Below are 14315 nucleotides of genomic sequence, written 5' to 3'. Positions count from 1 at the left end.
GAGGTGGTCCCAGGATATTCAGAGGGCGCACCGAGTCCCATTTAATATGCGTCAGCCAACTCGCCCTATTGAGGCAAAGGGTGTTCGAGAAGGATAGACCAGATGCACAATATGCGGTCGATGGGTACTCTTTCTTTACTAGGCCAGACTTCTGCCACATTACAGTGGAGCGAAGATGGCGTCTACGGCAAATGATTAATCAGTTCCAGGAAAAGGGTGCACAAGCCTTTTTATTAAACCTGGCCCGCCTCAAGGTTGTATGGAAGGATCACGTCAGAGTCTTTACGTCAGAGATTAAGGCCAAAGAATTCCTAGACAGTGGGGGGAAATGACTTGTGAGGTGCGCCGGTTGCTAGATGTGTGTCTGAAGCCAGAGAATAATATCTGATATGTAATCAGACTTTACTAGCCACCTCCCTCTGGCCATAAGACTGTTTTTGTCTTCTTCTCGCTTGTAAATATGGTGTAAAAATACGGTGGGGATCTAGTAAGTAGAAAGTGGTTAAAATAGATGAGGAATAGAAGGTGGGGGGGAGATCCGGGGGGGAGATCAATGGTACCAACTGTTTTTTTTTTATATATGTCACCCTAGCGAGAATTTCACCAATCATCACCCACAGACCTAGATAGGTCTGTTGTTTCACGATACAGGGTGGGGGAAGGGAGGAGGGTGGATCTGGGAGGGGGGATGTGAGGGGTCCGAGGGGGGAGGGATGGATGGGGAAATAAAAATAAAAAATTCAGGAAAGTAGAATACTGTTTTAAAAATAAGCTTGGGTCTCAGGTAAATCTAGTGACTGCTCCTAAGGATTAGAGATGTGCATAAATTAGGGGGTCAGAGTAGAGTGTCAGAGACAGATATTAAAGGGAAACGAAGACAGTGATGATTTAAGAGGTAGAACATGGAGGAAGAACTAGAGACGGAACCTGAAGAGGAAGGGAGATAGGCATTAATCCCTGGAAGGAAACACCAAGGGAAGACTAGAGGCAGACCCTGAGGACGTAGGGAGAGGGGGAGGGTTAAACCCAGAAAGGAAACACTGAGGAAGAGCTAGCCACAGCACCTGAAGATGAAGGGAGAGTGGGACTGTCAGGGGCCGGGGTCTGGGACACCGGTGTTACCTTCTCCTCTTCCACTCACCGAGGTTTCCGCCTTTCAGTCACCGGACCCTGTCCCGCGGGCACGATAACCTCCCGTAGCCGGCATTATCATGGAGAACCTCATACAGCATATAGTAGAGGGGCAGAAGAAGCTCGAATGGGTAGTAGAACGGCAGATGTCCGACGCCCAGGCGGACCGCGACACCTTCAGGGATCTCATGAAGGCCCAGTTAGAGACTCTCCTTAAGGTCGTGGAAGAGCCCGCAGCATCCCTAGCAGGTCAGAGATTACGCCTGGCTGTCTCTGCGCTACCTACAGTGTCCCTACAAAAATATACCGTAGGGGAAGATCCTGATCCCTTCCTATTGAATTTTGAAAGAGCGGCCAGAGCATCCGGCTGGCCAGTGGCGAAGTGGCCCTTTTATTTGGCCCCCCTCCTATCGGACGAAGCGCAAGCAGCGTATCAGGTGGCTAACGCAGGGGGAGTCACGCCATATGAGGAGATCAAGGCCCTAATTTTAGAGCATTTAGGCCTGGACTCTGAAGCTTATCGACTCCGTTTTAGGAAGGAAAAGGGAGCCCTGGCGATACACCCAAGACTCTCTATTATAAACTTAAGCTGGTGGCCGAAAAATGGCTAAAACCCTCAGACCATTCCAAAGAAGAACTTATGAATACCATCATCCTGGAGCAGTTTCTGGACTCCCTACCCTTTAATACGCAAAGATGGTTGCGCCAGCATGCTAACCTATCCGTTGAGCAAGCGGTTGACATGGCCACGTCCTACTCCTGTGCTCAACCCCGGTCCCCCTCCTGGGAGCCAGAAAAATCGACCAAAGCTCCTCCTGTACCTAGGAAAGCCCTCCGACCCATCAGAGAACCAGAGAGGGTGCGTCAGGGTTGTTTCGAGCCTCCCATACCACGTGGACCCCAATGTTTTGAGTGCGGAGAGTGGGGCCATATTGCACGGGCGTGTCCTAGGAAAAAGACAGAGGAACCTATGGATGTCAGCTATCTTCCTCGAAGCCTCATGTACACCGCCGAAGTGGGGTCATGCTTTCACGTAAGTCTAATGGTTAATGGGAGAAGAGCACTGGCCCTTTTGGACTCGGGGTGTAGACAGTCCGTGATACGGGCATCATTGGTACGGCCCGATCAAGTCCTCCCTAAAAGAACCGCACTCATACGGTGTGTACATGGGGATGTATGTTCTTATCCACTGGCCCATGTCTCCTTGGAAACCCCTAAAGGAGTTTGTGCGACTGTGTCAGTAGGGGTGTTGGAGACTGTACCCGAAGAGGTTATTTTAGGAGTAGATAATCCAGACTTTTTGGCCATGTTTATAGACTCACTAAAACAAAAGAACCTTAGAAACTCCCCGGGAAAAGAGAAAACAGCCTTTTTAATGGAGGAACCATGGCTAACGGATAAAGACTTCCGCTGGGCTCAGCATAATGATGCTTCTCTCACCCATGCCTGGGAAGAAGCTAGAACCACCCCAAAGGACCACCCACGATCATATCCTTATTTTCTTATATCCCATGACTTATTATACCGGTTGGCAGGACCCCGGGATAAACCACAATTACTGGTTCCCCGCGAATTTCGAGAGCAACTTTTGTTTTTTGCTCATTTCCATTTATTGGCCGGCCATGTAGGGGCGGAAAAAACTACCCAGGAGCTACTACGACATTTCTATTGGCCAGGAATCTACGCTCAGACCAAACAATACTGTAGGGAATGCCCAATCTGACAGAGAAAAAATCCTTACACTCCCCCTCCTGTTACCTTACAACCACTCCCTATAGTAGGAAAACCCTTTGAGCGGGTGGGCCTAGACATCATCGGACCACTACCTAGATCACCTAAAAGGTTCCAGTATGTGTTGGTCTTAGTGGACTATTGCACCAGATTCCCAGAAGCTTTTCCCCTCCGGGCACCCACTACTTCTAAGATAGCTGATAAGTTAATTGAATACTTCTCTCTCGTGGGATTCCCGCGCCAAATACTGACGGATCAAGGAACCCCTTTTGTTTCTAAACTCATGTCTCAGGTCTGTGGGATGTTAGACGTAAAACACATTAAAAATCAGTGTATCATCCCCAGACCGATGGCTTAGTGGAACGTTACAATGGGACCTTGAAATTAACTCTGAAGAAGATGTTGAGCAGCGAGGGCAAGGCTTGGGACCGGCTCCTTCCCCTAGCTCTCTTTGTCATACGGGGACAGGTACAAAGCAGCCTCGGTTGTTCCTCTTTTGAATTATTATATGGTCGGCAGCCGAGGACCCTGTTAGAGATGACAAGAGAAGCCTGGGAAAAGGATCACCGAGATACCAAAAGTTTGCTTGAATACGCCCAACATCTGCGCTCCAGGATAGGAAAACTCCGAGACCAAGCCCACGCCAACCTAGAGAGAAAGCAACTCCGTCAAAAACAGGGATATGATAAAGGAAAAAATGGAGAACCCTGAGGGTGGATGATTGGGTTCTAATTCGATTGCCCTCCTCCCTCTCCAAAGGAATAAACAAATGGAAGGGCCTCTTTAAAGTCATAGAAACCATTGGGAAGACCGCCTACAGGATCCGCCTAGGCCCTAACAAGACCCAATTATACCATATTAACATCTTAAAGAAGTGGTTGGGACCCCTTCCCGTCGACATCCATTTAGTGACTTCTCCGGCTCTACCAGAATGCTCTCTGGAAAACCTGGTGGTTAACCAAGACTTAACAGAAGACCAGCAAAAAGAAGTGTTAGAGGTAACCCTCGAATTCAGATCCCTCTTCTCAGACCTCCCAGGAAAAACCCGAGTTCTAGAACATTGCATAACAACCGAGGAGGGGAAGGTGATAAAACTAGAACCATATCGCATTCCAGCCTCCAGAAGGAGAGCAGTCACCGAAGAAGTCCACAAAATGCTGCATATGGGAGTTATCCAACCCTCACGAAGTGAGTGGTCCTCCCCTATTGTGCCAGTACCAAAACCCGATGGGTCAATACGATTTTGTATTGATTTCCGGGCGGTAAACGCTATCTCCAAGCTAGACGCTTACCCTCTCCCTAGAGTAGATGAACTGGTCGAGAGACTTGGCGAAGCCAAATATATAACAACCTTAGACCTAACAAAAGGGTATTGGCAGGTACCCCTGAGACCAACTGATCAAGAGAAAATGGCTTTCTCTACTCCTGAAGGCCTATTCGAGTTCACGGTACTCCCCTTTGGTCTACACGGAGCCCCGGCAACTTTTCAGAGACTAATGAATAAGATACTGTACCCCCATCAACAGTATTCAGCAGCGTATCTGGATGACATCATTATTTACAGCCGCACCTGGAAAGACCATCTTAGACATTTTCACCAGATACTGCAAGTGCTAAAAACAGCCGGACTGCATATTAACGCACAGAAATCCCGCGTGGGGTTCAACAAAGTGAGATTTCTGGGGTACGTGCTCGGGAACGGGTGTCTCGAACCTCAGGAAGAAAAGATAAAAGCCATAACCAACACTCCAGTACCCTCCACAAAACGGGAAATCCGGGCCTTTTTGGGTCTCACTGGCTATTATCGCCGATTCATCCCTCAGTACTCTGACATTTCCGCTCCCCTAACCAATCTGTTACAAAAGGGGGTCCCCAACAGGGCCTTACGAAGTCCATCCCCCGCGGTTCTTACTGCTTTCAACTCTTTGAAAAGGGCTATCACTAGCCATCCCGTACTGATTTCACCTGACCATTCTCGTCCCTTTATACTCCAGATGGACGCCTCCGATGTGGGTATAGGTGCCGTCCTCTCACAGATCGCTTTCGACGGTACGGAACGTCCGGTCCTTTATGTCAGCCGGAAACTATTTCTTCGAGGAAAACAGTATCCCACCATCGAGAAGGAGTGTCTCGCCATCAAATGGGCCATGGATAAATTACGGTATTATCTTGAGGGTGCCCATTTTATTTTATATACAGATCACGCTCCTCTCGTGTGGATGAGTAGAACCAAGGGGAACAATCCTAGGGTGATGAGATGGTTCCTGTCCCTCCAACCCTTTTCCTTCGAAGTCTGCCACAGGAAGGGTTCCCTTAACTCTAATGCTGACTTCTTGTCCCGTTTCCCATTCGGCCCCGATCGGGACGAATCTAGGGGAGGGGTGTGTCAGGGGCCGGGGTCTGGGACACCGGTGTTACCTTCTCCTCTTCCACTCACTGAGGTTTCCGCCTTTCAGTCACCGGAGTCTGCCCTGCTTTGGACGGCGTCTTCAGAGTCCCCCCTTCCGGGTACTGGCCCTTTCAGGATCAGACGGAGGACTACGGGCACCGCCCCCAGGGGAGGAGCCACCTCGCGTCATCAGACGTGAAAAGACCGGCAGCCAATGAGGAGGAGGTCGACATCGGGAAGGAGGAAGTAGAATGACAAGATGAACAACGAAGAAGAGAGGAGGACGCGAGGGATCCTGTGGTAGCGGGGACCCCGGAGGACGAGAGCGCAGCGGAGCCTGGAGGCCAACGACCCTGTGAAGCGCCCTGCCACGGTGGCTCGAACAGGTACGGCAGCGTTGGAATATGCTACTTACCAGTATGCATCTGTTCTTGGCATGTAGAGCTGCAGAGCCACACACTAAGGATAAGATCGCCATCTGGTGTTGGGCTCGGATGATTGCAGGTTGTTGTTGTCTTCGGAAGAAGTCTTTGGTCACGAGATAGGTGACTCCTCCTCTGGACAACAGTGCGCATGGGCATCCACTCCATCCTCAGATTGTTTTTCCCCATGATGGTAAATGATGGAGTGTATAAGAAGTAAAGAGAAAGGATGTCCATGTGTAGTGTCTAATTAAGACAATGCTGGAACGGATACAGGTCCCGGGGAGGCGGGTGGGCGTGTGTGGCTCTGCAGCTCACATGCCACGAACAGATGCATACTGGTAAGTAGCATATTCCGTTAGAGGCATATGAGCTGCAGATCACACACTAAGGATAGACTATATAGCAGTGTCTCCCCTAGCGGTGGTCACCTGTATCCGTTGCAGCAGTTTGGAATAGAGTTTTTAGGACAGCTTGGCCTACTGAAGCTTGTTGTTTGGATTGCACATCAACACAGTAATGCTTAGTGAAGGTGTGTGTAGTAGACCATGTGGCTGCTTTGCAAATGTCTTCTAAGGGGATGTTCCCTAAGAATGCCATAGAAGCCCCTATTTTACGCGTGGAGTGCGCCCTAGGGGGAACGGTAAGAGTACGTTTAGCTTTTTGGTAACATATTTGGATACATTTGACTATCCACCTGGCGATACCCGATTTGGAAATAGGGTTGCCTTTATGTGGTGGAGCGAAAGCAACAAACAATTGCTTGGTTTTCCGAAAAGGTTTGGTTCTGTCGATGTAATACAGCAAGGCTCTCTTAACATCTAAGGTATGAAGTGCCCTCTCAGCTACTGAGCCTGGATTAGGGAAGAAGACTGGCAGTTCGACTGACTGGTTTAGATGGAAAGGGGAAATGACTTTAGGGAGGAATTTTGGATTCGTCCTAAGAACCACTTTGTTACGATGTAGTTGTAGGAAGGCTTCTTAGAGAGTTAAGGCTTGTATTTCACTTACTCTTCGCAGGGATGTGATTGCGATGAGGAAAGCCACTTTCCAGGTTAGGAACTGCAGTTCGCATTTGTGCATTGGTTCAAATGGGGGACCCATGAGCCTTGTTAGAACAATATTAAGGTTCCACACCGGGGAAGGTGGTAACCTTGGAGGAAAAATCCTTTTAAGACCCTCCATAAATGCTTTAATGGCTGGTACCTTAAAGAGGGACAGGTGTTGTCTATTTTGCAAATAGGCTGCTAATGCCGCTAGATGTAGACGTATAGAGGAATACGCCAAATTGCATCTTTGCAAGTGTAGTAAATAGCAAATGATGTTTTGGATGGAAGCATCCAGTGGTTGTATGTCATTGTTAGCGCAGTAAATGGCAAATCGTTTCCATTTTGCAGCATAGCATGCCCTAGTAGTAGGTCTTCTGGCTTCTTTAATGATATTCATACAGTCTGGAGGAAGGTTGAGGTACCCGAACTCTAAGACTTCAGGAGCCAGATTGCCAAGTTCAGTGTTTGAGGATCTGGGTGTCTGATTTCTCCATGGTTCTGGGTTAAAAGATCCGGGGAGAGACGCAGTTTTTGATGTGGAACTAGCGATAGCTCCAAAAGTGTGGTGAACCAGGGTTGACGTGCCCAAGTGGGAGCTACTAGGATGAGTGTTAGCGACTGTTGTTTCAGTTTGCGTACCACAAATGGAATGAGTGGGAGAGGCGGAAAAGCGTACGCAAATCTGCCTGACCAGTTCATCCATATTGCATTGCCCTTTGACCGTGGGTGTGGGAACCTGGCGGCGAAGGTTGGGCATTTTGAGTTCTCTTGTGTGGCGAACAGGTCTATGTCTGGTTGTCCCCACTTTTGGAAGAATGGGAGTAAGACTTTGGGGTGTAGTTCCCATTCGTGTATCTGCTGTGTGTGGCGACTTAAGAGGTCGGCCACCTGGCTCTGAACCCCTGGGAGGTGTTCTGCTAGCAGGTAGATGTTTTGGGGAATTGCCCATCTCCAGATTTGTTGCGCAAGTTGGGACAGTTGTAGAGAATGTGTCCCTCCTTATTTCTGTATGTAATACATTGTGGTCATGTTGTCCGTGCGGATCAGGACAGTCTTGTTTTGTAGATGCACTTGGAAGGATTTCAGTGCTAGGAACACCGCTAGAAGTTTTAGGTGATTGATGTGGAGCTGTTTTTGTTGAGTGGTCCACCTGCCCTGAGTGGTGTGTTGAAGGAGGTGGGCTCCCCACCCTGTGAGTGATGCGTCGGTGGTCAGCACAACTTGTGGAAGAGGCTCTAAGAACGGCCGCCCTTTGGACAGGTTGATGGTGTTCCACCACTTCAGCGAGCGAAGTGAGCGGCTGTCCACCAACACCAGATCGGTAAGTTGTCCATGGGCCTGGTTCCACTGTTGTGCTAGACATTCCTGTAAGGGACGCATTTGAAGGCGTGCGTGGGGTACTATGGAGATGCATGACGCCATCATGCCTAAGAGTTGCATGAACACTCTTGCGGGGAGAGAGTGTTGTGTTTTAAATTTTTTGATGAGAGTTTGTATGTTGGCTATCCTGGATGTGCTGGGATAAGCTATTGCCTTGGATGTGTCTATGGTGGCTCCCAGGTATTGATGTATATGGGAGGGTTGTAGTTGAGATTTGGGATAGTTGATGGTAAATCCCAAGTTGTGTAGGGTTTGAATAGTGTGGTGAGTGTGGAGAATGCATGTGTCTAGAGTATTGGCTTTTATGAGCCAATCGTCCAGATAAGGGAAGACATGGATTTGTTGTCTTCTGAGATACGCTGCCACAACTGCTAAGCATTTGGTGAATACCCTGGGTGCGGTTGTTACTCCGAATGGGAGAACTGTAAACTGATAGTGCTGACCGTCTACCACGAATCGTAGATACTTCCTGTGAGCGGGATGCATAGGGATGTGAAAATATGCGTCCTTGAGGTCTAATGTGGCAAGGAAGTCTCCTTGTTGAAGTAATGGAAGGACCTGTTGCAGAGTGATCATGTGGAAATGATCCGATTGTATGTACTGGTTTGGTAGTCTGTGGTCCAGTATGGGCCTTAAGGTCTTGTCCTTTTTGGGAATGAGGAAGTATAGGGAATATACTCCTGTGCCCTGATGTTGTAGTGGAACAGGTTCTATTGCGTGTTTTTGAAGCAAAGACTGTATTTCTTGTTTGAGGAGCGTGGGGTGGTGAGACGTCATGGGACGGTGCCTGGGTGGTATGTTTGGGGGTGGGTTTATGAGTTCGAGGCAGTAGCCAGATTGGATAATTTGTCTTACCCACCTGTCTGTAGTGATGGCATTCCAGACAGGTAGGAACTGTTGAAGTCTTCCCCCGACCGGAGTGGAATGGTCTGGGGGGAGTGGTGGCAAGTCACTGTTTGGTGGCTGGAGAGGTGCGGGTGTTGTTGTTGTTGCCCCGTCCTCGGCCTTTAATATTGTTTCCCCGATAACCTCCTCTAAAATATCCTCTGTTAGGGGATGTTTGACCTGATGCTTTGAAGGTGGAAGAGTTGTCTGTTCCCACATTTTTGGAAGCTCCTCTATAAAAGGAGCGACAAAAGGAGCCTCTGGGTTGAGTAGACTGCAATGCTCCCATTGATTTGGCAGTCTCATTATCTTTCTTCATTTTTTCTAGGGCAGTGTCTACTGCAGGACCGAATAGTTGCTCCGGATTAAAGGGTTGAGCAAGAATGGTGGTTTGGACTTCCGGCTTGAAGCCGGAAATGCGCAGCCATGCGTGTCGTCTAAGCAATACACTTGTGTTGACTGTCCTAGAGGCGGTGTCCGCTGCGTCTAATGCACATTTAATAGAGGCATTGGATATTAGTTTGCCCTCTTGGATGAGGTCAGTGGCCTGTGTTTTGTATGGATCAGGCAGGTATTGCACAAGATCCTCTAGTTGATCATAATTAGCTCTATCATAACGAGCCAATAGGGCTCGTGTATTGGCAATACGCCAGTGGTTAGCAGCTTGTGCGGCAACCCTTTCCCGGAAGCCTCCAAGAGTTTAGACTCTTTGTCTGGGGGCGGCGTGTCTCCGGTTGTTTGGGAGTTCGCCCGCTTTCTGGCATTTGATACGACTAGTGAGTCTAGGGGGAGTTGCGCCTTGATGTACGCAGGATCTTGTGGCGCCGGTCTGTATTTTTTTTCTATTCTGGGGTTGAGAACCCTGGCCCTGACAGGGTCTTTAAAAACCTCATTGGCATGCTTTATCACTCCCTTAATCATGGGTAGAATGTGAACTGTCTTCTGCGACTGCTCAAAAGTGTCGAGGAGAAAATCCTCCTCAGGAGTGTCGGTGTGCATGGTGACGCCATGAAACAATGCCGCTCTGTTTATAAGCTGACCGAACCCTAAATGGTCATCAGGAGGGGAGTGTTTTGAGGGGTATGGAGTGGGGTCAGGCATATCAGGCATAGGGTAAGTCCAGTCATCTACTGGTGCTGTGTCCGGGAGTGTAAAGGGATCAGTAGGATCAGTGGGATCATTAAAGAAATCTGGGTCTCCCACTCCCCCTAGATCATCATCATCCTGTGGAGGTGGTGTGTGCGAAGGAGATGGTAGAGGTGAAGGCGGTGGGGGTGGGGGATGGAATAAGAGGTAATGTAGGAGAGGAAGGACGTATGGGTGAAGTGGCACAGTCCTTCTTCTTTGGAGGTGCTGGAGGAGGTGTTGTGTCCAGCTTCCTTTTCTTGTAGGGCACCGCTGTGACATGTCCAGTTTTCGGATTTATGTAAATCCGTTTTTGCTTTGGATCTGGCCGAAAGAGTTGCTCACTGTCCGAAGGCGGCTTTAGCGCCGACTTTTTTGTTTCTGATTTTTGTTCTTTATGGACTTGTTTTGGTACCGAGGATGTTTTTGGTGCCGAAGAACTTTTCGGTTCCGGTGGATTTTTCGCTGCCGAAGGACCTTTCGATGCCGACGAGCCTTTCGGTGTCGGTGGAGACATTGGCGCCGAAGAACGTTTCGGTGCAGGTGGAGACGTCGGTGCCGAGTGACGTTTCGGAGCCGATGGAGATTTCGGTTTCGGAGCCTGCTTCGGTGCCGAATGTGTTGTAGGCACAATAACATGAGGTTTGCTCGAGCCCGAGCCACCTGCAGGCTTACTTTTCTTCGGAGCCGGGCCCGAGGGCGGGGCTTCTGAAGATGTTTTTGGATCGCGACTGGGCCCAGCTGGCAGAGTCTTGACCAATGTCTTTTTGGGTGGTGTTGGGGTAGGGGGGCTGGTACTCACAGGCTGCCCCGGATCAGAATCGTCGGCCTCGGACACGATCTGGAGATCTTCGGAGTCGTCGTCAGGGACATCCTGTGCAAAGATGTCTTCTGGTTCCGGAACCGGCTTGGCCATGATATGGCGTCGAGCTCTTCGGTCCCGGATAGTTTTCTTCGAACGGAATGCGGCGCAGGCTGGACAGCTGGATTCGTTGTGGTCTGGTGAAAGGCACAAATTACAGACCTCGTGGTGATCACTATGAGGAAAGTTTGCTCCACATTGGGGGCATTTTTTAAAAGGTGTCCTTTCCATCAGCCGCGTCCAGATCCGGTCCGATGTGGATTTCGACGTCGAGTTTTCAAATTTTGAGAGTTGGTCTGATTGCTAGAAGTTTTCCGCTGGAGCGGAAAAAAGTTCATCCAAACCCAATGGCGGAAAAAAACAATCTGAGGATGGAGTGGATGCCCATGCGCACTGTTGTCCAGAGGAGGAGTCACCTATCTCGTGACCAAAGACTTCTTCCGAAGACAACAACAACCGGCAATCATCCGAGTACCGGTAGGCGGTTCGACCATAGAGCCGAGGGAGGAGTGGGGCCGGCCGGTGGGGAATCCTGACCTCTGCGCACCCCCCTCTCTCTCACTTTTGAGGTGGTGGAACTCCTCCCTTCACGACCTACGATAAGATAGCTGGTGACATCCCGCAGTCCCTTTCCCTTAACCGAAACAAGACCACAATATTCCTAATCAGTCTCTTTTCTTTTCTACCCTACCCTCGTGACACCGCTGGACAACTGGTTCCTCATCGAGGGGACAAGACGAGCATCTTCAAAGAGGGAGAACCTGTCCTGAGAATCCTGGAGAAAAACACTAAACAAGGGCTGGAGACAGACCCTGAAGATGAAGGGCGAGTGGTGTCAATCCAAGAAAGGAAAAACACAGAGGAAGGACTAGGGGCAGACCCTGAAGATGAAGGGAGATGGGGTTTAATCAGAGAAAATGAAACACTGAGGAAGGACTAGAGGCAGATCCTGACAATGAAGGGAGTGGTGGGTTAATCCCAGAAAGGAAACACTAAGGACTGGAGGCATACCCTGAAGATGAAGGGAAAGGGGGGTTAATCCTAGAGGGGAAACACTGAGGAAGGACTACAGGCAGATCCCGAAGATGAAAAGAGAGGAGGTTAATCCCAGAAAGGAAACCCTGAGGAAGGACTAGAGTCAGACCCTAAAAATGAAGGGAGAGTAGGGTTAATCCAAGAAACAAAACACAGAGGAAGGACTACAGGCAGCCCCTGAAGATGAAGGGAGAGGGGGTTAATCCATCCCAGAAAGGAAACACTGAGGAGCAGCTGGTCACCATTGGTGGACTGAAGCCACATATGGAAATATCTTGGCACGAGTCTCTATGCACACTTACACAATGATGACCACCGCTAGGACGCCAATCACAATGCCAACGATATATCCAACTGAGAGACCTGGACTGCTATTATGTGGAGAACGGGCTTTTTCTGAAAAACAAAGAGAGAGGGAAGGGTCAGAAAGTCATATATTGCTATGTTTTAACATATGCTTGTGTCAGGGAGCTCTGTACACACCATCCTTCAGTGTACGGGGGCTTCATGACTCATGTGCAACCACTACTCTGTACATTTTGCCCCCTTTATCAACACCTACTGTCTCATAACCATTAGCATGACGCAGAGTGTAGGGGATATACACTGTGGCGCTCTATAGGAGTGGAGTATAAAGACTGCATTCTCTCCCTTGTATACTTGTGAGAGTGTATGCGCTAAGCCCAGTGGTGCTCCACATGGGTAGAGTACAAAGACTGCATACTCTGTCCTTGTATACCGGTGAGAGTATGCGCTGAGCACTGTAGCGCTCCACATGGGTGGGAGTACAAAGACTGCATACTCTCCATTGTATACTGGTGAGAGTGTATGTACTGAGCCCTGTGGCCCTTCACATGGGTGGGAGTACAAATACTGCATACTCTGTCCTTGTATACTGTTGAGAGTGTATGAGCTGAGCCCTGTGGCGCTTCACATGGGTGGGAGTACAAAGACTGCATACCCGCCCTTGTATACTGGTGAGTGTATGCGAAGCCCTGTGGCCCTACACATGGGTGGAAATACAAGACTGCATACTCTCCCTTGTATACTGGTGAGAGTGTATGCACTGAGCCCTGTGGCACTTCACATGGGTGAGAGTACAAAGTCTGCATACTCGCCCTTGTATACTGGTGAGAGTGTATGCGCTGCCCACTGGGGTCCTCCACATGGGTGGGAGTAAAAAGACAGCATACTCTTTCTTGCATACTGGCAAGAGGGTATGCCTCAAGCCCTGTGGTGCTCCACATGGGTGGGAGTACAAAGACCGCATTCTCTGTCCTAGTATCCTGCTGAGACTGTTTGAGCTGAGCCCCAGGCACCTCACATGGGTGGGAGTACAAAGACTGCATACTCTCCCTTGTAAACTGGTGAGAGTATATGCGCCGAGCACTGTGGGGCTCCACATGGGTGGGAGTACAAAGACTGCATACGCTCCCTTGTATACTGGTGAGAGTGTATGCCCTGAGCCCTGTGGTGCTCCACATAGGAGGGAGTACAAAGACTGCATACTCTCCCCTGTATACTGGTGAGAGTGTATGCGCCGAGCACCCTGGGGCTCCACATGGGTGGGAGTACAAAGACAGCATACTCTCCCTTGTATACTGGTGAGAGTGTATGTATCAAGCCCTGTGGTGCTCCACATAGGTGGGAGTACAAAGACTGCATACTCTCCCTTGTGTACAGGTGAGAGTGTATGTGCTGAGCCCTGTGGTGCTCCACATGGGTGGGAGTACAAAGACTGCATACTCTCCCTTGTATACTGCTGAGAGTGTATGCGCTGAGCCCTGTGGCCCTCCACCAGTGGATGTACAAAGACTGTATAACATTGCATATACTGACATTATAAACATGTATGTGTGTGTATGCGTGGCGTTGCATGCCCTGCCACATGAGTGAGGGTATGAAGACTACATTCTTTGATCCTCTAGCTTCTCTTCTAAAAGATCAAGTCTAAAAAAATTAGAACTCTGTGTTAAAAATGTATGGCCCTTCTTTAAGTGAGAGCTCACAGACTGGACTACTACTAAAATGGAAATGAACACAGAATTCCATTCCCTATTTGATGCGTGGGAGCCTATACCAGTGATGGTGGGGAAAAAAGTTACTTACCTTCAGTAACACATTATCTGGTAGAGACTCTATCTAGCTGCAGATATCTTACCTTTGAATTTCCCAGGTGTCAGGCTGGATCTGGAAACTTTTGATGAGCAATAATCCTTGTGCATGCCGGTGAGTGGGTCCACTTGGCTCTGCGTGACGTCAGCCTTGGTTGCATCAGTTATGACGTCGTGTTACCTATATAGGCG

The 14315-nt window shown here is 49.2% G+C and overlaps 1 protein-coding gene across 2 annotated transcripts in view; it reads right to left on the bottom strand.

Annotated features, from left to right (window-relative positions):
* Nucleotides 1-14315, bottom strand: part of LOC146808724 (cell adhesion molecule CEACAM18-like) — a 383945-nt gene that overhangs the window by 107115 nt on the left and 262515 nt on the right. The window contains exon 3 of one of the 2 annotated variants that reach the window (XM_085614227.1): nt 12312-12405. The exons of the other annotated variant lie outside the window; for it this stretch is intronic. Coding sequence (XP_085470353.1) covers nt 12312-12405 — 94 coding nt within the window. The remainder of the gene's footprint in view (nt 1-12311; nt 12406-14315) is intronic. 2 annotated transcript variants of the gene reach the window in all.

This window comes from Triturus cristatus, chromosome 7 (assembly GCF_964204655.1).
Source record: "Triturus cristatus chromosome 7, aTriCri1.1, whole genome shotgun sequence".
Lineage (NCBI taxonomy): Eukaryota > Metazoa > Chordata > Amphibia > Caudata > Salamandridae > Triturus > Triturus cristatus.
Note: the sequence above shows the minus strand (reverse complement) of the source record. Positions and strands in the feature narration are given on the sequence as shown.